General features: G+C 31.8%; 2 protein-coding genes across 3 annotated transcripts; one reads left to right on the top strand and one right to left on the bottom strand.

Moving 5' to 3' along the window:
• The first annotated feature begins 11720 nt into the window (after positions 1-11720).
• Positions 11721-16550, top strand: LOC123885876 (probable serine/threonine-protein kinase PBL19). 2 transcript variants are annotated; one of them, XM_045935217.1, is made up of 5 exons: positions 11721-11940; positions 12586-12988; positions 13817-14077; positions 14746-14868; positions 15757-16550. In XM_045935217.1, the coding sequence occupies exons 2-5, from the start codon at positions 12635-12637 to the stop codon at positions 16327-16329; spliced, it is 1311 nt and encodes a 436-aa protein (XP_045791173.1). In that variant the 5' UTR covers positions 11721-11940; positions 12586-12634; the 3' UTR covers positions 16330-16550. The 2 variants fall into 2 exon arrangements, with proteins under 2 accessions (XP_045791173.1, XP_045791172.1); XM_045935216.1 differs by having other exon boundaries at positions 11757-12039.
• A 3992-nt stretch (positions 16551-20542) lies between these two features.
• On the bottom strand, positions 20543-21712 carry LOC123884583 (FCS-Like Zinc finger 3-like). The gene is made up of 2 exons (XM_045933708.1): positions 21440-21712; positions 20543-21031 (listed from the first exon to the last, which is right to left on the bottom strand). Exons 1-2 carry the CDS (start codon positions 21604-21606, stop codon positions 20860-20862), a joined length of 339 nt encoding a protein of 112 aa, XP_045789664.1. The 5' UTR covers positions 21607-21712; the 3' UTR covers positions 20543-20859.
• Between the last annotated feature and the right edge of the window lie 2792 nt (positions 21713-24504).

The following is a 24504-nucleotide window of genomic DNA, read 5'->3' as shown; positions in this document are numbered from 1 at the left end:
ATAGTTCTGTTTTTAATCTTCTGATGGTCTTCAAATTTTCAATTTAGAATTCATAATCAATGATTCTGGTCACTACTATTTTTCCTTAAAGCAATTTATATGTAGTTAAATTAATATATGATCCTGATTTTAAGAGTGGATAATGTCATTAAAGTAATGTTGTTAAGCTCGTTTTTTTTTATAAATATTGTTGATCATTGTTTTTATATTTAACCAATATTAAAACAGAAATAATAGTTGTGGAATGGATCCATCAAGGATACTCACTATTTGTCCTGTGCTTAGCTTGTGACCATATAATTATATTTTTCGTCTTTACTTGAACCAAACTACCACTTACTTATTTGTCAAAAAAAAACCCTATCAGACACACACACACTCTCTAACACATAAACAACGATAATAATATTTGAAAAATTAACTTAAATCAATATAATTATAAGTGTCGGTATCATCTATGACACCAACATGTGTCGGACACGATAACACGTCTAATCCGAGAAGTGTTTATGATTCATTTATATGTTTGTATTTGTAATTTCTTACTACTATTTTAGGTATGCAGCACAAACACTCTGCAGATTAGGCGTGTCCCCGTGTCGGACACCGACACTATGCCGATACTCATGATTACATTGAACAATATTATTTTCTTAAATTTATTATTGGTATCGACATGTCAATATTCGTTTCGTGTCTGATCAGTATCTTGTGATTCATACATCTCTAGTTAATGTTAGTTTATGGTACATTTTTTTTTTGGTACATGAGCTAATCTGATTACATTATATTTTACTAGTATACTAATCTTTTTCGTTGGAATATTTTACCATTCTCTTTAAATATTGTTTCATTTGTAGAAAAGTAGCTAGGCATATTATAGATTCCAAAACCAAATGTATATATAGAACATTACATACTTTAAATAAAAGTAACATTTTCTTTTTCAAAATACAAGATACAAAACGGCTCCTCAATTAGCTTAATTGACCAAATTAACTAGCAATGGCAATTTAGAAAAAATACATGTCAATAGAGATTCATTAGTCAAACATTGTTTAAAAGATTTGGCTTCAAAATTCATGTTGCCAAAGACGGTCAAAGTACAAAATTGTAAAATAAAAGAGTAATGTTGTGCAGATAAATTTGTCTCAATAAACAAATTTATGTTGCCAAACAGAATCAAAATAAAAAATTGTAAAACAATAAAATAAAGAGCAAATGTTGTTCTATTTTAGATTTTCAAAATTAAATTGGTTAAATTTCAACAAATTTCCTTATAATTTGGGACAAAAAAAGAGTCTTTTTTCCCTTATAAATCGGGACGGAGGGAGTATATATATATATATATATATATATATATATATATATATATATATATATATATATATATATATATATATATATATATATATATATATAGTCAAACCAAACAATATCATTGTGGTCCATCTAGTCACTATCTGCCCAAAAACTTAGAGAGTGTTTGGATGAGAGAATTTTTTGAGGTAAAGTAATATTTTGAGGGAATTTAAATGATTTGAGATGAATTTCATTGTTTGGATGAAAATTTGAAGAATTTTCAAAATGATGGAAATTTATGAAGTATTTTGTTCAAGTTAAATTTAGAGAATTTCAAAATGACACCTAAAACCAAAGAATTTGAAATTCCTTCTTCTCCATAAACTTTTAAAAATTACTAATTGATCGTAAAACCTAAAATTAGCTGAAAAACTTAAAATCTACGATAAACGCTAAATCGGCCGAAAATCCAAAAAATCGGCAGAAAAAACCTAAAATCGGCCAAAAGCCCAAAAATCGACTATAAACACTAAAATCGGCTGAACACTCAAAAAATCGGCAGAAAAACCTAAAATCGGTCAAAATTCCAAAAATCGACTATAAACCTAAAATCAGCTGAAAACCCAAAAAATCGGCCGAAAAACCAAAAATCGACCAAAAACCCAAAAAATCGGCCGAAAATCTAAAATCGGCCAAAATCCAAAAAATCGACTATAAACCCTAAAATCGGCCGGAAACCCGAAAAATCGGCAAAAAAAACCTAAAATCGGCCGAAAACCTAAAAATTCAAAAATCGACCGAAAACCCAAAAAATCGTCTGAAACCCTAAAATCGGCTGGAAACCCGAAAAATCGGCAAAAAAACCTAAAATCGACTATAAATCCTAAAATCGGCCGAAAACCCAAAAAATCGGCCGAAAAACCAAAAATCGACCGAAAACCCAAAATCGGCCAACATCCAAAAAATCGGCCGAAGAATCTAAATTCGTCCCTGAACCCAAAAAATTCGTCTGAAAACCTAAAATCGACCCAAAATCCTGAAATCGGCTATAAACCCCAAAATCGGCCGAAAAACCTAAAATCGACTATACACCTATTTTTCAGCCGATATTAGGGTTTTAATCGATTTTTGGATTTTTTGCCGATTTTAGGTTTTTCGGTCGATTTTTTGGGTTTACGGTCAATTTTTGGGTTTTCGATTAATTTTTTGGGTTTTCAGCCGATTTTAGAGTTTATAGTCGATTTTAGGGCTTTTGGTCGATTTTAGGTTTTTCAGCCGATTTTGTGTTTACGGTCGATTTTAGGGTTTTTGGCCGATTTTAGTTTTTTCGGCCAATTTTTTTCGGATTATCGGCCGATTTTATGGTTTTTGGCCGATTTTAGGTTTTTCGGCCGATTTTATGGTTTATAGTCGATTTTAGGTTTTCAGCCGATTTATGGTTTTTGACCGATTTTTTCGGTTTTCTGCCAATTTTTGGGTTTAGGGTCGATTTTATTAAAATAAATAAAATTAAATGAAGGAAATTCAATTACATTACCCAAACAAATAATTTTACAATTGATGGAATTTCAACACTTCATCCAAACACTGGAATTTGAAAATAAAGGGAATTCAATTGACATTAATTGAATTGCCTAGTATTTAAAATCCCTTAAATTTCTAGAATCTCTCATCCAAACACACTCTTATAAATCTCATCTCAAATATATATAGTCAAACCAAATCAAAGTATGTTATGATACCTAATAGACATTTTTAAATTTGTTATTAGCTGTAATTGGTAAACATCGAATAAACCAAGTTCCGTTGACTTGGTAAACGGGGAGATTACCTAATTCTTGGACAATAAGCTACGTCTTACGTACGCAGGGCCGGCCCAAGCTACAAGCAGCCCAAGTTAGGGCTTTAGGCCTCACAAAAAACCGAATTTTTTAAAGTCTATTAGGCCTCCAAATAATTTTTGTTTTATTAATATATAGGCCTCATGTCCGAAAATATCATAGAAGAAATGTAGCTCGGTTGGCGCGCATTTGCAGTTTTGAAAGGAGGTCTCATGCTCAAATCATGCAAGCAGCATTTTTTGTTGATTTTTTTTGTATTTTCTCCTTTCTAACTGTTTTGGAAGGCCATCACCTTTTTTATTTGAAAGAAAAGGCCCATAACTTTTCTTTATTATGAAAAATAATGCTTTACTATTATACTCTATTAGTATAGTTTGTTTAATTTTGAACTAATTGTGGCCTGATGTAATTTAAAAAAAAAAACGTGCTCTTAAAAATAAAGTTGTTTTTTTAACTTAAATTTAATATTATACAATATGAATATTGAATCTTAAATTAAAAAAATCAATATAGATATTTTGAACTAAAAAACAAACATTAAATTAGAGTTAAACTTATGCAATAAAATAGACATAAAATAAAGTGCAATGCCTTTTTTTTTAGTTCATAATTTAGTTATATTATTATTGTTATTTAAATAATTATAGATAATCTGTGCCTTTGTAAAATTATTATTTAAAAAAAAAAAAACTAAAGGCCTCATTTTAATATTCGCTTTAGGCCACATAATATGTTGGGCCGGCCCTGTACGTACGTAAATTTGTGTTTGCGAATAAAGCACAAAAAGACAAGAGAAGTAAATCTTTTACTAGTACTAGTATGACAATAGAGGTTAAAACTTGCACACGTACTAAGTTTTTTTTGCATGGTTTATGATATTTCTCATTCATGCACTAGTAATTTTTTATTTGTTTGAACAGGGCTTAGGCTAGTAAATATAAATATATGAACATTATTTTCTCTTTAAAATATCCTCGTATGAAATTAGTTCTTTCTCAATTTAGTATTTATGCGGAGTTAAATTAATAAGAGAGTAAAGCTGGATAGCATTATGCTATGAATATATACACCGATAATAATTACATGCAGCTACAATAAAGTCCTATAATTGATCTTAACTGTTTGATCATAAATCAATGACCGAAATCATTTTAATTGAAAAAGACAATTTTCAATTTAAATGTGCCCAGTCTCAGATTGATAGTTGAAATAAAAGCTGTAAAATTACGTGTAATTATATCTAACTCAATCTTTCTCAAATAGTATACACCACATTAAAAATAAGGAATGGACAGTACAACTCCTACTGTACTGTGTTTGATTTTAAAACTGTTCCTGGTACTGGACAAACTAAGGGCCAAGGGACAGAACAAAACTAGAAATTCTTGTCCCCACAGAACCACGTGACAACTTTTTGTCATCAGCACAAATTGTCTAAAATACCAAAATAACCTTTTGTTCACCAAATATCGTACAACATAAAGTTTGTTCAATACCTTGAACGTTTGTTTTGTGCTATTCTGTCTTGTACTGTCCTGTACTATTCTGTCCAGTATTTATATTTTGCAGATTAAACGGACCCAGTATTATATTTATTTCTTAAAAATGGGAGGTTCTATCGGTAGGTTCAACAGAAAATAAGACTTGTGAGAGTTGTGATCCATTTGGTCAAACCTATGACTTAATTATTGAAACCTAAATAATAGGACTACCTATTTTATTTTGTCTTGCCCCAACTCATGAAGTTCTTGAAGAAGATGAGTAACAAACTCATAATGAAAGCAAATTAGAGAGCAAAGAAGAAAAGGATTCTTTATTATTGAATTGATCAAATGTAATGATACATGAAGTTGGCTTATATACAAAGAACTAGCTCTAACAAACTTGAACTAACTTCAACAAACTTGTAACAAACTTGTAACAAACTTGCCAGCTAAGCAAGTGTTACTTCTAGCCTACATTATTCTTACTGCAGCTACCATATACCATTGGCTTGTGGCGCAAGCTAACTTCAAGCAATGTATATGTTCAACACCCGCCCTCAAGCTAAGCATGATAGATGTCTAGCATGTTTAGCTTGGAAATAAAGGACAGAAAAGACTTTGGAGGCAGTGGTTTGGTGAAGAAATCAGCCAGCTGACATGAAGTATGAATTGGGAGCAATTTGAAGATGCCTTGCTGAAGCTTGTCACGAACAAAGTGACAATCAATCTCTAGATGTTTCGTTCGTTCATGAAAGACAGGATTGGCTGCAATGTGCAAGGCACTCTGATTATCACAATAGAGAACAGGAGGTTTGATGCACTTGACATTGAGATCAGCAAGTAGATACACCAGCCATTGTAGCTCACATGATGCAAAGGATAAAGCTCTATATTCTGCTTCAGAAGAACTTCTAGAAACAGTGTGTTGCTTCTTAGCTCGCCAAGAAATTAATGAAGATCCAAGAAAGAAGCAATATCCTGAAGTAGACCTTCTAGTGTCTAAACACCCTGCCCAGTCTGCATCAGTGAAGCCAAGCAACTGCAATGTAGCATCTCTGCGAAAGAGAAGACCTCTTCCTGGTGATCCTTTGAGATATCTCACCACTCTACAAGCTGTATCAAAATGTGTTTGAGTAGGAGATGAAAGAAATTGACTAAGCTGCTGTGTTACAAATGCTATGTCAGGTCTAGTGGTTGTGAGGTACAATAATTTGCCAACCAATCTTCTATATCCAGCTATATCTTCATAAGGTTTTGCTGCATCTTGATGAAGCTTGACTGAATTGTCAAGTGGTGTTTTAGCTGGCTTTGCTCCAAGTAACCCTGTGTCATGGAGTAAATCTAGGCAATATTTTCTCTGACAGATAGTAATGCCAACCTTAGAATGAGCTACCTCAATCCCTAGAAAATATTTCAACTGTCCAAGATCCTTGATTTTGAACTGCATATCCAACAAATGTTTGACCCTGCTAAACTCTTCAAGTGAGTTACCTGCTAGTATAATGTCATCAACATACACTAGGAGAGCAGTAAATTTGTCTCCATGATGAAGAGTGAAAAGGGAATGATCAGAAATGGATTGCACATATCCTTGATCAAGTAGTACTCCTGTCAGTTTTTCATACCATTTTCTGCTGGCATGCTTCAATCCATAAAGTGACTTGAGCAATTTGCAAACTTGATTGGGCTTAGAGTGATGAACACCCTGTGGAATGGACATATATACATCTTCTTGCAAATCTCCATGCAAGAAAGCATTGTTGACATCTAATTGATGCAAATGCCAAGAATTTATAGCAGCTAATGCAATAAGGGTTCTCACTGTAGTAATCTTAGCAACAGGACTGAATGTCTCAAAGAAATCAATCCCTTCCACCTGATTATACCCTTTTGCTACCAAACGTGCCTTGTACCTCTCTATTGTCCCATCAGCTTTGTGCTTGATTTTGTAAACCCATTTGCTCCCTATGGGCTTAATGTTGGGAGGTGCATCAACAAATATCCATGTTTTGTTCTGTTGTAAAGCCTGAAGTTCAGCATTCATAGCTTTAACCCAACATTCTTGCATACTAGCTTGGTGATAACTGACTGGCTCATCATCAGTGGTTAGGGACAATGCAAACTTGCTATGAGTAGCAGACAAGTTAGTACAAGAATGAAAATGAGAGATGGGATAAGAAATACCTGGAGATGATGGTTGTACTGAACCTGTAGAGAGATTGCAAACAAAATCAGACAAGTGTGTTGGTCTATGTGTTGGTCTAGTGGATCTTCTCAGATGATCATTGTTAGGTATAGGGTCAGTGTCACCATGATCTGCAGTATGATCATTGGTGCCAGTGTCAGGGTTAGAAAGTGATGGTGAAGGTTGGTCAATGATGGGAGGAATGGATGGAGTGGCAGATGGAATGTGTGAAGGTTCAATGACATCAACAAATGGGGTTGTTGGAGTATCATCAGATTGTGCAGAATCTGAGTGATATTCCCAATGGAATGTAGGATTAGGGTTTTGGTAAGGTAGAATATGTTCATAGTGAGTGACATTTCTAGAGAGAAAAATGGCTTTAGTGTTGAGGTCAAGCAAAAGAGCACCTTTCACACCTTGCTTGTGTCCCAAGTAAACAGATTTTCTAGCTCTAGGATCAAGTTTTGTTCTATGATTTTGGATAGTGGAAGCATAGCATAATGAGCCAAAAACTTTCAATTCATTCATATCAGGATGTTTATTAAAACGAAGGAAATATGGAGATTTGTTGTTTAACAAAGGACTGGGAATTCTGTTGATTACATATGTGGCTTGCAAAACTGCATATGACCAAAACTGTTTAGGGAGTTTGGATTGAAAAAGAAGGGCTCTACCAACATTCAAGATGTGTTGATGCTTTCGTTCAACACGTCCATTCTGTTGTGGTGTTTCTACACAAGTAGTCTGATGTATAATGCCTTTGGAAGCAAAGAAAGCAGGCATTAAGAATTCTGGTCCATTATCTGTTCTTATAGTTTTAACATGACATTCAAATTGATTTTCAATCATGTTTATAAAGGACTGAACAAGTTTAGGTATTTCAGATTTAGCTTTACACAATATTATCCATGTGAATCTACTATAATCATCAAGGGCTGTAAGAAAATATCTGTGACCATTAACAGAAGTGGTAGAAATGGGACCCCAAATATCAAAATGAAACAATTCATAGCATTTATTTGCTTTAGTGTTACTAAGAGTAAATTTTGACTTTCTATGTCTAGCATAATGACATATGTCACAAGCTGAATTATTATCAGGGATTACAAAAGGGAAAGTTTTATGTAATTCCATCAATCTATTGTGTGAAAGATGGCCCAGCCTGAAATGCCAAAGAGCTGCAGAAGGTATGTGATGAGGTGAAGGAAGCTGAGATGAGGCATTAATGGAAGTTGAAGCTGTGAAAGGTATGTTTTGATCAGGTATGGTCAAGTGATACAATCCCTCCACAAGGTTAGCCAAACCAATCATCTTCAAATTCTTCCTTACCTGTATCAAACATTTTTCATTATCAAAACTAACTATGTACTGATTATCAAGGCAAAGTTTAGGCACAGAAATCAGGTTCAAATTAAAATCTGGAACATACAAAACTTGCTGCACAAGGAATTCTGGTGAAAAGCAAATAGTTCCAGCATATCTTGCTACAGATGCATTACCATTAGGTAACTTGATATGAACAGGAGGTATGGATTTATATGAACTAAAACTTTTCAGAGAAGAACATATATGATCTGTTGCACCAGAATCAACAATCCATTGTGCACATGTGGAACTAGTGAGTGAATAAGCAAGATTTGTTATACCTGAGGTGACATGACCACTAGCTATGTTCACCTTGCTGGAGGAGGCATTGGAATTGTTTGGTTTTGAAGCATGAAGCAAGTTAACCAACTGATTATACTCTTCCCTTGTCAAGCCAAAAGAAGAATCAGTGTTGCTGTCTCGAATACTCTTTGTGTCATCATTATCCTCCCTTTCTTCTGAGGCTTGGGAAGAAGCATTGTTTGCAACTGAATTGCGTCCATAATGAGGAGGAAAACCATGTTTCCTATAGCAATTCTCAACAACATGATTAGATTTTCCGCAGAAAGAACACTCTTTAGTCTTTGCACCAAAGGTGTTCGACCTATTGCCTCCATTGTTTGGAGAATAACCACCAGCGCCACGGCCTCTGCCTTGGCCTCTACGCGAATCACTAGCATTGATGAGTACCTTAGATTCATCTAGATGTGTGGAATTATACTGTCTCTCAAATTGCAGTACCAGAGAAAAAATCTTGTTAAGAGAAGGTAACGGATTCATCACTAAAATCTGAGCACGCACAGGATCGAAATGCTCATTCAAGCCAGTCAAGAATCGAATGGAATGCGTGATTTCATGTTGCTCCTTTGCATTGCGAATACCAGAATTGCAGATGCATCTCATAGGACATGAACACACAGGTGTAGGCATGTAAGCCTCAAGTTCTTCCCATAGAACTTTGAGTGAAGTGAAAAATTCAGAAGCTGAACGCGAATCTTGCTTAAGAGCAAAGATTTCACACTGTAATTCAGAAATGCGAACATAATCGCCTTGATTGAAACGTTCTTTGAGTTCATTCCAAACGTCAATGGCGTTTTCAAGAAAAACAAGACTCGAAGCAATAGATTCATCCACGGAATTGAGAATCCATGAATGAATTAACATATTACAACGATTCCAAGCTTTGAAGTTCGGATCAAAATCAGTAGGAATTGGAATGGAACCATCAACGAACTCGAATTTGTTCTTACCTCCAAGTGCTCTGCGCATAGAACGCGCCCAAACTTGATAATTCGAATAGTTGAGCAACGGTTTCACCACTACCGTGCTAGGACCATCAGAAGGATGCACATAGTATATGTCGCTGGGATTGTTAGAAGGTTCAGTGTATGTCAAGACTGAACTGCCACCGGCGGTGTTGTTGTGACCACCGCGAGCCATAACGGAAACAAGGAAAAACGAGAGGGATGCGCAGCAGAGCTCAGAAGAGCTCTGATACCATCATGAAGTTCTTGAAGAAGATGAGTAACAAACTCATAATGAAAGCAAATTAGAGAGCAAAGAAGAAAAGGATTCTTTATTATTGAATTGATCAAATGTAATGATACATGAAGTTGGCTTATATACAAAGAACTAGCTCTAACAAACTTGAACTAACTTCAACAAACTTGTAACAAACTTGTAACAAACTTGCCAGCTAAGCAAGTGTTACTTCTAGCCTACATTATTCTTACTGCAGCTACCATATACCATTGGCTTGTGGCGCAAGCTAACTTCAAGCAATGTATATGTTCAACACCAACTTCAAACACGGTTTCTGTTTGATTATAGTATTAAATTCTAAACGTATCCATTGGGTTAGATTTAGATATATATACTAGTGCTGGAGTACTATTTTTTTTTTCTTCTTTCAATTGATATCTGTGCTATGAAGGGGAATATAATTACAAATATGATTCGATATTTTAGTTGCAAACATCTCTTTATAATTCTAGTGAAATTAAACTTCTTTAGCAATGTTTCAAATTCAAATTTTATGAATTGAACTAAGAGAATGCAGTTGAAAACCAACATGTAAACTAAGTATGCATTGACCTTAGTTTTTTTTTACTATTAACCTTCTAGTCGTCAAGAAAAGAGGTATGATAATATAAAGTTTGACCGTAAGGTAAATAAAATCTAATTAAGAATTATTTTCTATCAGGAGTCGAACTCGAAAAACCAACTTATAAGAGAATGCAACTATGGAAACCAACTAAAGAACAAAATTAAGTTTAGAACCTGATTATTAATAAATGTTGTTTTCCTAAAAATTAAGTTGATTTTTCAAAAAAAAAAACTCAATCAGTTGAAATATCATATCATATACTTAAAGGAGCTTATAATATTTGATTCATAACCAAATAACGAATATATATCCGCACATCAACGAAAATATTAGAACTAGTTAGAGATGAAACTACCAAGATGAGCCAGGAGTGTAAGAGAGATTTGAATTTCTAATCTTAATATTTTAGTTATTCATTCTGAAACAAAATTCTAGTCATTAGACTAATTAAAAAAGAAACCTAAGCAGTGATGGCCATTGGTCGACAGGTTTGGTCCTAAGACGGTAGGACAGAAGCACCGTCAGAGTTGCAACTAGGGCTCACAAAGGGATTGCGGATGTTGTGACGGGAGAAGCCATGGGTTTAATCGATGCGATAGATTGGATGGAGAAGATGGGAGAACGAAACGTGTTCATTGAGCTAGATTCGCAAACTTTAGTCAGAGCTGTAAAGGGAAACGATGAGATTTGAAGAAGCTGGGGGAGTGTTGTGCGGCGATGCAAGCTCTTTCTCAAAGACAACCCAAATTCTGATATTTTGGGTGGGTTCGAAGAAAGGCTAACCAGACAGCCCATGAACTGGCAAAATGGGCCGAATTTGAGCCCAACAAAGAATTGATCAATGATATCTCCTATTATATCCTATTTTTTATCCAAAAAGATAAAGGCAATGTAATCTCTCGTTTTGTTTGATTAATAATATTTTCTTTACTTCGAAAAGAAAGAAAAATAAAAACAACTAAAAATCCAATATTAAGTTTAGGATTAACAAATGGTATTTTGTTCAAATCCAACCAAGAGAATGTAATATGAGTATGACCCTTCACCACATAGATACTAAATTTATTATTTGAAGAGAAAAAAATGAAAAATGTCCAACTCAAGTTCAACCAATTTACTCCCTCCGTCCCATATTATAAGCAAAAAAAATCACTTTTTCATGTCCCAAATTATAAGCAAAAAAAACTAACTTTTATCATTTTCATGATAAACTTTTACTTAATTTACTCTCTCTCTTCTTTTCCCCATAATCAATAACCAATAAAAATTGTTTTTACATCTTCTCATGAAACTTATTTCAACAAACACACAAAAAGTCAACCTTGAAATTATCATATTTTACTTTTCTTAATAAGTGTGAAAATATTTTTTTTGCCTATATTATGGGACGGAGTAGTATTTAAGATATTAATTGGTCAACGCAGTCCTGTTTGACTAACCAAACAAAAACAGATACAAGGAAAGAGGTGGCGGTTTTGTCAATCAATGAAAGAAGACATAAACTTCACAAATTTTCTGTTTTTTTCTTCCTACTTCTTTCATTTTCCGTGACACAAACAGTACCAAAAAAGAAAACAAACAAAAAACAAAGCATATAATAAACGTGAATATCAACTTTCTCATGTTGTGCATATCACAACCAAACCTCTAGAATGTGTAAGAATTTCAATATTTTCACTTTACTTTCAACTTTCTTCAATTGTTTTTCCTTCTGAAGCTTGTTCATGTGATTTACCATATTCTGCTTTTTTTTTTGTAAGTGTTTTTGTATGCAAAGTTGTATTTTTTTATGTAAATTTTCATATGGGTTTTCATTGTTAATCCTCTATGTATTTTGTATTCTTCAATTTTCTACTGGGTTGCATAAAGTTTCAAACTTTTTTTTTACCATTTTTGGATCTTAGATGCATATGGGGTATTCAAAGTTTGTATTTTTCTTTCTAGTTGGAAATTGTATCATGATGTTTTGTTCTTGATAATCATTTAAAATAATTTGAAAAAGGAAAGAAAAAAAAAGTATTAATTAATGTTGCATGACTATTTTACAACGAACATGAAGCATAGACACTGACACGTCGACACCGATATAATTTGAGAAAATGATACAAGTCAGTGTAAGCATAAGTGTTGGTGCCGTGTAGGTGTCCAACACCGACGCTTGTCCTACACTGAGGAGTGTCTGTGATTAGAAACCATTTGAATTCCGTCTCTTGAGGTTACAAGGTTAAACTTTTATGTTGAGCTGACATATATGACATTTCTGATAATCATTGTTTTTGTGATTTGTTGAAATGATTGCAGGTTGATTAGTGACAGTACATGAGAATCATAGCTGATTAAATTGTGTGAAATGAAGTGCTTTTCCATTTTCAAAGACAAATACAAGGGTAGGGGTCAAAGATCAGCACCTGAGCTAAAAGGGCAAGAGAAACATCAGTTTTCAGGATCTGATAGAGTTACAAAGTCTTCTTGTTCATCTACCTCTTCACCTAGGGGTATACCAAAACTTTATGAGGAAAAGGGTCATAATTTGAGGGTGTTTTCTTTCTCCGAGCTTAAACGTGCAACAAGTGATTTCAATAGGCTTCTTAAGATAGGTGAAGGTGGATTTGGAAGTGTTTTTAAAGGTTCAATTAAACCTGTTGATGGAAATGGTGATCCTATCTTAGTTGCCATCAAAAGACTTAACAAGGATGCATTGCAGGTATGATTGAGACTCATGAAATATCTTTGGAAGTCATTTGTCATAGAATGCTTCAAACAAACATATGATTATTGCATATTCTTGTTTACTGTTAGTGTAAAGTTACGTACACTGATGTAATAGTTTTGTAGTTTATAGCTTTTTTATATCTTAGCTATTTCTACAAAATAAGAGTCGCTATTCTTCTATGAAGCACTCACACAAACACTAGTAATAGTTTGAGAAAATAGAAGTGATTGAAAGTAATTGTATGAAGCACGATCACTTCTTGGATTAGGTGTGTCCCTCTGTCGGACACTGACACGACACCGAAACTTATAATTACATTGAATTGTGTCATTTTCTCAAAATTATTATCGATGTCAACGTGTCAGTGTCCGTGCTTCATCGCATGTTTCAGTGTCATTTCGGTCTCAGACTCAAAACACACCTTTCATATGAAGTGTTGGTGCTACATTGATATTCTTGCTTATCTTAGTCTAGTATTAAGAATTAGAAACAACAGATTGTTTGGCGCTCTTTTCGAAGAAAGTCTCGTTTTTGAAAAATCAGGCCATTGAACTCTTGTTTGTGGATATTAGAGTCTGCACCTATCTGCTTTAAATTAGAGTCTGCAAGATTTAGAAACAAAGTTTAAGGCCGCTTTAAACTAAGAATGTCTCAATTGTTTCAATTATCATCAAGGATGTGCATAAACTGCTTTGAAACTTGAATTCCATTCATGTATCCAAGATTCTTCATTTACCTTGCAATGAATTTCGTAGATAGAGATTTGCTTCACCGCGTTTATTATTTTCCTTATCATGCTTGTTTTTCTGTGTCATATAGGGTCATAAGGAATGGTTGACAGAAGTTCAGTTTCTTGGTGTTGTTGATCATCCAAACCTTGTGAAGCTTATTGGATACTGTGCTGTGGATGGTGAGAGAGGGATCCAAAGATTACTCGTGTACGAATATATGCCTAATAGAAGCTTAGAAGCTCATCTTTTCAATAAAGCTTATGATCCTGTGCCTTGGAAAACAAGACTTGAAATTGCACTTGGAGCAGCTCAAGGCTTATCTTATCTCCATGAAGAGTTAGAAGTCCAGGTTCTAATTATTTCATTATGAATGATTATATATTATCCCTGCTTCCCTTCACATGCCTAGACCTACTCATTTAAGTTTTTTTTAAGTGAATTACGAATTAATCCATAACATTTCAATGTAGAACTATATATTAAACTTAAGAATTTGAATAAGCTTAGAGTTCAATATCATAATTATAGCAGAAACTTATGTTTAGATGCATGAAATTTCAAATCCATTGAGAAAATAATGTTTTTTGTTGCCTATCACAATAAGCTATATTAAACTTAAGAATTATATAATTAGTCCATAACATTGCAATGTATAACTATATTAAATTTAAGAATTTGAATAAGCTTAAAGTTCAATATCATATTAATGGTTGAAACTTACGTTTAAGATACATGAAATCTCAAATCCATTTAGAAAAATAATGTTTTGGTTGCGTATGACTCATAGTTCACTGATTAGTGAGCAGGTTGTTCGAGGGAAGGTATGGTACAGGGGTAGTATTGTAAATTGGACCGTAGTATATAAACACATGTTAATAGAACATCACTGCAGTCTATATTATTAATGGAAATATTGGCTATCACTCAGTTGTTTTTCTCAGTTTAGATATCATTTACATCTTCTATTACATGTTCTGCTGAACTCTACTTTTAACATTTTGTATTGTGTTGATGTAGGTGATATATCGCGATTTTAAATGCTCAAACGTGCTACTGGATGAAAATTTTAAGCCAAAACTTTCTGATTTCGGACTCGCGAGAGAGGGACCAGTAGCTGGAGATACTCACGTTTCAACTGCTGTAAGTGTTGTGTTCCCTATATTTAATCACTGGCCTTTTCACTTTGCATTAGTTTATTGCATTTGTTCTCATAGAATTTGAATACTGGAGGCTATTATGTTGGAATTTTCTGCGGATCCTCCGCATTCCGCAACAATAACTCTATTTGGTTAGATACATGAAATTTCATGAGAATGAACTTTTCCTTTCTGGTACCTATCATTAGTTTTGTTGGATAAAATGTTTGTGGGATGAGGATGCAGCAACAAATAGAGCAGAACTGATGAAAATGATTTCGCAATTACTCCAAAGCGTGTGTAGGCACTAAGTTGTAGGTTCGAACCCCACTATTTTCTCTAAGCTAGCTACAATAGGATACCTGCGAATCCCCTTAAAGATACTTTGGAGTTCCATGATATAGATTGCACATCATCTAATGATAGTTTACAAAACAATATTCCTTAACTTCAATTTGCGTATAGTAGAGGAAATGGATTTAGAGTTTTGGCCGAGTTTAGGAGCATAAGCAAATCATTTACTACTTGATTATATTTGGAATTCAGATCTGCATTGATAGCTGTCTCAAACATGGTTATCAGTATCTTACAATACATGCGAGGTATATCTCTCGATTTGATACAAAACTGAACTCAATCGTTATGAATCACTAGTGTGTATCTAATTGAACTTGAATCTAATATTGAATCCTGAATCACTATGATGAATACCAATTCGCTCTAATGAATCACTACCTAAACTTAGTGTAGCCAGCCACCTCTTTTTGTCATTTACTTATGACTTTTTTTTATGCTAAAATTTTATTTACTATTATTATGAAAACTGGTCTTTCGATTCACGGTTTGAATCTCAGTTCGATAACCATGGTCTCAAAATGTTGTTTTATGTCAGGTAATGGGGACACATGGTTATGCCGCTCCAGATTACATTGAGACAGGCCATCTCACAGCCAAGAGTGATGTATGGAGTTTCGGCGTAGTTCTATACGAAATACTTACCGGTAGGCGTTCATTGGCAAGACACAGGCCGAAAACAGAACAAAAACTATTGGAATGGGTGAAGAACTACCCTCATGATAGCAAAAAGTTCGACACAATAATGGATCCAAGACTTGAAGGACAGTATTCCATTAACGCAGCGCGAAAAATTGCTAAGCTCGCAGATCATTGTCTGCGAAAAAGCTCGAAAGATAGGCCTCCAATGAGTCAAGTGGTAGAGAGATTGAAGGAAATAATTCAATCTTCTGATGAAGAACAAGAAGAACATGAACCTAACGAGGTAAACGCCGTTGAGGTATCTGAAAATGATTCAGCTGAACATCAAGAAGAGACAAATCAATCAGGCTCAACTGAGTTATGGAGAAAGAGGATGGAACATCTTGCAAAACTTGGTGAACATGTGGAAGATTCTAGTAGAAGAAGGTTTATGATCCAACATCAACTTAGGGCCAATGTGTCTACATAGTTTCATTACTTCCATAATCCATTTGGTCCTTTCTGAGCAATGATGAATGATTGATATATAAAACAAAGCATGAAATTTTTATGTGATTATGTATAGATTTAGAATGATGGCAACATTACATTACTAATGATTTTTATTTTTTTTTGAGTAGCCATATATTTTGTTTAGTATGAATGTGAACTAAATATTTTATGGTATATAACTTGTAGCTTTTTTATATATATATATTTTATCTATCATATTAAGTTTATATATCGGATCAGGCTTTGACCGAGTTATAACCTTTCGAAGATATTTGGACCATGATCTGTCTATCCGGCGAGAGAATCAACCATAAGGCATTCGTTTATCCCTAACACTGAAGCACTCGTACTATGGATGCAACCATTGTACATATCAATACTCTTGCTAATATGGAATGTGATAGTGATATTCATTAGATGTTCTTTGAGTCGTGTCCTACAAAAATTAGTCATCTGCTCTTTGTTAATGTTTTGGAGTTTGTACTCCGCGCTTAATTTCTCTTTTGTTTTCCTTTTCTTTCAGGCTTAAGTCTTCTTTGAGGGTTGGATTAGATGCAGTCAATAGATCAAAACCATCATATCTTCATCAGACAGCTGTTTTCGATTTTATTTAATATAAATTTTGATGCTAAAGTATGGACAGTACCATCAAAATCAGACGGTCAAAAACTTCACAACCGCATACAGTCACCGACTTGTGATTGCACCGAATCTTGGTCCTTCGGTTACCAAGTAATATAATAAAATGAAATATTAACCATTAGCCCAACAAACCATCGGATGAGGTCTCCATGTTCCATACAATAATATTTGGCCTCCATTGTTAGCCAGTAAAACTTGATTATATAATTTTAAGAAAAGAGTCTGATATGTGTATTAAATCATCTTTTATTGCAAAATCACAACATAACATTTTCTTTTAGAATATATGCACATATATCTACAAGGTGAAATATGATTAATTATCTGTGTTAATATCAACAAAAGAAAATTATTCCTATCTGTGTAAAATAGATATGGGTAATGCTTAGTTTTTTTTTTTAATTTTCAAAAGTAAAATGAGTTTTTTATTAGACATCCACCCACTGAGATGAGTTTGTTGTCATTCTCTTCGAATTTTTGTCTTCTCACCCTGTGTTTCTTTTCTACTCCTCGAATTTCCAATTTTGCCCTTGTGTAAAATTTTGGAACGCGTCTTCCGAATATTTTTTCGAATTGGAACTAATTTTTTTTTCGAAAAACGCATTCCGAAGTTCTTATATAATGGTAAAAATAGAAAAACAGGGGTACAAAGAAATATGTGGGTGGGAAGAGAAAAAATCATTCTCTTTGGCCAGCTTAACTTGGGCCTATGATTTGGGCTTCTGTCTTTGTTTTCTGACTACCCTTTCTAGTTGATATTTTCTCTTTAGGCCCCCCATGGTTCTTTTTCACCCTCTGGATTTTACTTTTTTGCCCTTCAATAAAAACTTCGGTTTCTACGAATCGATTTTTTTTTGCCTTGAAAACAAAATTCGGTTTCTGTTAACCGAAATTTTCCTGAATTTGAACTAGAAAAAACTTCGGTTTCTGCGAACCGAAGTTTTTATCAAGGGCAAAATTGGAATATTGGGGGGTATAAAAAATACATGAGGGGCCCGAAGAGAAAATATATTTCTAGTTAGTTCATTTGGTCTTTTTCAGATTTTCACGAAAAATCCACCCTCCCCCAAACACTCTCCAAGACTCCAATACCTTTGAGATTTCATTTTTGTCCCTGCGAATAAAGTTCATAATGTATTTTCCAAAAAGTTCTTGTATATCGTCAAAAAAAATAGGTTATTGTATGGCAAAATAAATAAAAAAAAGGAACTAACTACATTATAATTCAACTATTATTCACTTTACAAACTTAACCAATTATGTTCTATGCTCTAAGGGCCACAATTTTATCATCTTATCTCTCACAATAAAACACTATTTTCATTTGATATATCCCTTATATATACATAGTATATGATTAACTTTCGAAATTGTGATAAAAAATATCAATTGTATTTTCACTTAAATTTCCCATCTACTTTCTCTTCATTAATTAGACAAGAGTGGCGCCCTCATTTTGTGCTTTTTCAACAATCTTGTTGAAGCATATGGGATGGTTGTTTGTTGCTTTTAACCCACATTGACATTGATAGCTCCACATAAAGTTATATACAATTATTTTATCAAAGACTTTTTAGTAATTTTGCCTATTTTCTTTGCCTTTTTCTTTCATATGAGGTTATTTTATGTTTCTCATGATAGGGGCGTACAATTTAATTATTGATATTGATTGATAACAATCTAGAGAAATCATTGAAATTTAAAATAATTCATGATAGTGACAATTTAAATTCATTGAATAATTAATGTATATAGTCTATAATTTAGTCTATATTAAATATATTAGTTATTCAATAAATCTATAAAGGTGAAATGTCTCTTATGAAATGATACGGGAGAGTTATATAAGTCAACGAATCAACCAACTATTTTGATGACTTCAGAATTATTATAATTAAAAAAGCAAACGAGTTTAATGATTTGGAAATTACAGTGAATTTATTGTGTAATTTTTTAACATTGATAGTAACATATAAATTAAATCTACATGTCTTTATCAAATAATTTGAATGTTTCAAAGAACTATTTTATAATATTATTAATTAATTTAAGATACAACGCTAAACAATTCTAAGGCTATTTTGGTGATTCCATAACTCTCAACTCTTCTTGAGTAATCTTAGTTATCTCCGCATTTTATAGTGTATTTGATCCGTTAAAAATAAAAGATTAGATAAAATAATTTTAGTTGTATTGTGTTTGTAATTAAAATTGTTACCCGGATTGGACAAACTGAGGTTAAGGTATTGAACAAAAACTAAAATTTTTGTTTCTCATTGTATCTGCACGGTACAACTTTTTTTTCTTCTGCACAATTGTTTAAAGGAAAAAGCTAACATATGCCCTAAAGACACATTTTAAGGTACTTCATATAAAAAATTAGTCTAAAAAATTGTGCATTCAACTTTTACAAAGTCAAAATCTTATTTTTTTTTAATGCAAAACTTCCATTTTAAGCTCATTAATATGTGCCCTTAAGACACATGTTAGCACGACCCTTGTTTAAAATACAAAAATAACATTTTAAGCTTTGTTCTGTCTTCTGTGCTATTATGTCATGTATTATTATATCCATTACTTATATTTTGTAGATCAGACAGACCCTTAAACTTGCTATGAGACTAATCTTCGTATCAATGAAACATTTGATTTTTCTTACATAGGAGTTATGTTGTCAATGATTGTCACTCCACTTTGTGTGCGTGAGTTTTTAACAACTTTTCATTCCGTCTATCAACTATATCTCTCTAATCGAGAAAAAAAAAAAACATTGTACCACTCACACACACCGAACAGGCAATTTATTTATGTATTTACTTCTCTTCCTCAAATTTCTCTCCTTCCAATTTTTGTCTTTTCCAAATAAACTAGTAAGAACTAAGAAGATCCATTGAGTGACATTGGAGAATCGATAGTTTTGAGGAACAATATTGTTTGATGCAACTGGACTAAGCCTAATCTGCCTGTCCTTTGATTTTGTGCTTAAATTAGATCTTGGTCTTAAATTTTTTTTTTTTTTTACGAAAGGTCTTAAATTTATTTGACTGGTTTTATTGACCCAATTTTAATTTGTTACCATGTCATAATTCCATGTATCGATTCTAGATTTTTTTTTTTATGATAATATCGATTCTAGATTCTAGATTCTACCAATGAATAGATAGATCCGAGATTTTTGTAGCTATCAATAAAAAAAATTGTCAAATAATTTAATGGTTAATTAACTCACTTTTAAAATTTTCTTTTATCTTTGTGTCAAAAAAAAAAACTTTTATCTTTTCATCATTTTCCCTTCCCTCCATTTATATATTATGAACAGCAGGACGGTGATCATGGAAGTCCTAAAATTTAGATTTTGATGCTGCAAATAAATTCATTTTTTTAATAGAATAAAGTCCAATTTTTTTACAATAAATTCCATTTTTTTTAGTAACCAATGGATTTTTTTTCAAATGAATATATTTTTTCCATTGAAATGATGTAACATAGTTTCACTCCATCTAGATCCTCCATAAAGTATCTTTGATACTTTCTTTTAGTTACCTCAATTTTATGGAAAATTAAACAGCATCATATTATATATGATCCATTTTTCTCATAGAACTTGAAAGATTAAATATGAGAAAAAAATAATAAAAAGATCAAATAAAAAACACAAACAAAAAAAAAAGAGCCAAAATTCCTTGTTGAGTTTTTTTTTTTCTATCTCTCATGAAACTCCAACAATTTCTTTACAAAAGGTAGAGCAAAGATTCATCCTTGTTTTATCAGAATCTTTCATCATGGAAATTAATTACTCTTAATTTTCCACTTCTTCATGTTTTTCAAAAAATTTGGATTTTTTTTTTCATCACTCATACATGTCTTAGGCCACTGCAACTGATTCTGATCTTACAGCCTTATTATTTTTAGAATTTTGATTGGTTTCTGAATTTCTAACACTTCTTTTGGATGGAATTTTCCAGCTTTTTTCTTTGCACTCATCAATCTCTATTTGTTCTTGCCTGCACTCTTTGCTACAAAATGGTGTATTCCCTCTGCAAAATAAAAATTCCAAAAAATATTTAATCAAACAAATCTCATCAACAAAATAAGTTCTCCAATCATACACATAATTAAAATAAAATAAAAAAAATATAATCATCCAAATGATTTTTTTTTAGATCTGAATTATTCAATGAATATTGTATTTTTTTTTAACTCAGTATCCGATCCAAAGACCGGCTAATTTAAGGAACACCAATCTCACCGTCTACTTGCGTAATGAATCTTGTACTTGAAAATTGAAGTCAAAAGCATATAGTAAAAAAAAAGACTATAGTTCTTATCCCACATGAAAATTAAGTGTAAAAAATTAATATTATGAATATAAAGTAGAGATTTCAGATGGGGTGTGACTAAAATATGAATTATAATTAAATTGAGGTGATGAATTATGAACTAACCTGTACATAAAAATGTCTTTGTTAAGGCCAAGATGTTTTCTACAAAGAGAACAAGCTTGGAGGAAGTGAGGTTCATCATAGAAATCTTCACTTCCACCAAAATAAAACATGCTAGATTTTGGAGAAGGAATTGAAGAAGAAGAAGAGAAAGAATAGTTAGAAGCCATAGGTGAGTTTAAGAGAGAAGGAGTTGGAAAAAGCAGGGAGCAGAAATGAAGGAGAATGGGGAATTATATAATGAAAGGTTTAGAAAAATTGGACGGTATAGGGTAGAGCACATAGCATAGTATAGAGTATAATAATAATATAATAATAGAGGTATTCTATAATCATAGAAGTATAATAGTAATATAATAAAGGTATTCTATAATCATGAGCTTTTAATATTTGTTTTCTTTATGGGGCCTTCTATTGTATAATAATAATATTATTATTTCCCTTAATTAGAAAAAAATAACAATTAAAAAATGTACCAAAAAAAGAAAAGAAAAAACAATTAAAACAATTTATTCATTTACTACAATTAAAAAAATAATGTATTTAGTCTATATTAAAGACTAAATATATTACTTTCTAGATTTATTGAAAAATAATAATTAAAACACTTTCTAGATTCATTCAAAAAATAATATATTTAGTATATATTAATGACTAAATATATCACTTTTTCAATAAATCTAAAAAATAGAATTTTAATTATATATAATCGGAGGGAGTATTTAAGGAAGATTGAGAATATACTAAAATAGTATTAATTACCTTTTTGTAGTTTTTAAAAGTTTTTTTTATTTAATTACTTTACAAGTTTTTTTTTATTTATTTACTGTAAATAATGTAGCTAAATGCATAGTTTTTATTTATTTAATTCAATATTCACAATGAATGCAAAAAAAAATGTCAAAACCAATTTATTTAGAGAGTTATTTTTCTCGATAAATACATTTTTATATGCACGGTTAAAAATTGAACCTTAAATTAAAGTATTAAAGATGCCACATATTTAAAAAATTAAAATATTTCTGATTTTTCATTTATAACTATCTTATTTTTTTGAGAACTAGACATTAGAATATATATATATTTTTTTTTTCTACTGATAAAAAAAATTAGCTCATATATATATTTCGCAATACCTTCTTTCTATGGATGCATATATATCTTTTTATTGAAAGTTTAGTAAGCCTAAAATAGTATTAGTTGAAATTCAAATAGTATTTTACAAAAGTATGTAGATCCACGTAAAATAGTGAGAATAATTTAAATTCAATAAAAGAGCGTATGTATGAAATAGTGAGAATAATATGAATTCAATTAAAATAGTAAAAATCAATAGAAATTGTGTTTAGAAAAAGTTAGATTTACGTTGTGTAAATTAATGTTCAAATTTCAATTAAAAGAATATTTAAGTTTATTATCTAATATGATTAGAATAGAATTATTTTAAATATAAGATTTATGCAAAAAAAAAAAATGGTGTCATTATTTTTATTTTTTTATATTTTAAAAATAGGTGTTTCTAGTATAATTCAATAGTCTATACACTTTGTCTTTTATTCAATAAAATCAATCATGTAATGAGTTAAGAGATGAGAGCTTGACGAGTAGGGACCATCCAAGTGCTTTACCATTCATGGTGTACCAGAATCGCCCACACTTGGGCCATATATTAACTCATCTTTTTTGAAAAAATAAATATGAGAGAAAATTAAATAAAATTATAATAAAGGCAATGGCTGTTTTCATAGGTCATGACTCATGAGATTGAAACTTGAAAGTTAAAGCCATTGGGACCAGTTGATGCATTTTGCACTTTTTTCCAAAAGAACTTTCCCCAACCTTTTCAATATTTGGCCTTTTTTATGTTACTGCTGTATTACTCATTTCTTTCACTATTATAAGTAATTTTGTTTTTTTGGTATATTAGAAAAACTATATATTTAGTTCATAATGGATCATATACTATACATTACTCTCTCCGATCTTATATATAAGAAAAAATTTAATTTTTATATTCATTATAAAATTGATGTATCTAGACTATAATATTATCTAAATACATAAACTTGAATCTAAAAGACAAAAATTTTCTTATATATAAAACGGTTCAAGTTCTATTTTTCAATGTCTAAAAAAAGTTAAATTTATTTATAATAGTAATGAAAGAGAGTATTTCACAGTCCAATTGCGTTATTTAATTAATCACGTAATTTTAGACATTACATCTCTTATATAATTGAGTAAAAATATTAATTTTGAGATACGAAAGCAAGTGCACATAAAAGAAAGAAAAAATAATTTAGAATTCAAAAACCTCATAACAAGAAACGTAAACAATAATGCTCTCTAATTTGGTAGTAAAATTTATAGGGGTCTCAACACTTCATGTGAACCTATTTTCAAAGTGCATAAAGATTTGAGTAAGTGTTAAAAAAAAGAGAGTTGCTAGCACTCCACATCACATTATTATTAGGTATTTGTGTCCGGACATGGATGGAATGAGAGGAGGTCCCTATGGGGTCCCTTCTCATATATTCGATGGTGTAGTATCTATTAGGTACTCATGGTACTTATTAGGTACTACCATTAGATCAATATTCATTTGAGCATCTAATAGGTATTATTTCTACAATAAGCATTAATACCTATTTTGTTTTTGTGGCTCCCATTTATAAATATGTATAGTTATTGGTCAGATGTGTTATTGGTAGGATCTATTTAGAACTTTTAAGAGATATTGGGTTGGAGGGATTGAATACTTATTAGCTATTATTATTAAAAAATTATAAATAAGTGATATATACACGTTGGGCTCAGTTAAGTACTAAAAAATGAGTATCTCCATTATGGATGCTCTAACACAAGTTAATTTCTTTTATACCTACACATCTCGCATCACTTAAATTTCAATTTTTTTTTTTTTTTTTGGATTTTAGAATCCAAACTTCATTTTATATGTTTAGTTTCTAGGATTCAAACGCATGGTTTGAAATACTCATCTATCAACATAAAATTTTAGATACAATATCCAAATTACATATATTATGTGTTTTAAAAAATGTCTTCTT

The sequence above is a fragment of the Trifolium pratense genome, linkage group LG5 (genome assembly GCF_020283565.1).
Source record: "Trifolium pratense cultivar HEN17-A07 linkage group LG5, ARS_RC_1.1, whole genome shotgun sequence".
NCBI lineage: Eukaryota > Viridiplantae > Streptophyta > Magnoliopsida > Fabales > Fabaceae > Trifolium > Trifolium pratense.
This window is presented reverse-complemented; position numbering and strand designations above follow the sequence as displayed.

Coding starts and splice junctions, on each gene's coding strand:
- LOC123885876 (XM_045935217.1), top strand. CDS start 12,635: ATGAAGTGCTTTTCCATTTTCAAAGACAAATACAAGGGTAGGGGTCAA. Junction 12,989..13,816: donor TTAACAAGGATGCATTGCAG/GTATGATTGAGA, acceptor TGTGTCATATAG/GGTCATAAGGAATGGTTGAC. Junction 14,078..14,745: donor ATGAAGAGTTAGAAGTCCAG/GTTCTAATTATT, acceptor GTGTTGATGTAG/GTGATATATCGCGATTTTAA.
- LOC123884583 (XM_045933708.1), bottom strand. CDS start 21,606: ATGGCTTCTAACTATTCTTTCTCTTCTTCTTCTTCAATTCCTTCTCCA. Junction 21,032..21,439: donor AAAGACATTTTTATGTACAG/GTTAGTTCATAA, acceptor TTTATTTTGCAG/AGGGAATACACCATTTTGTA.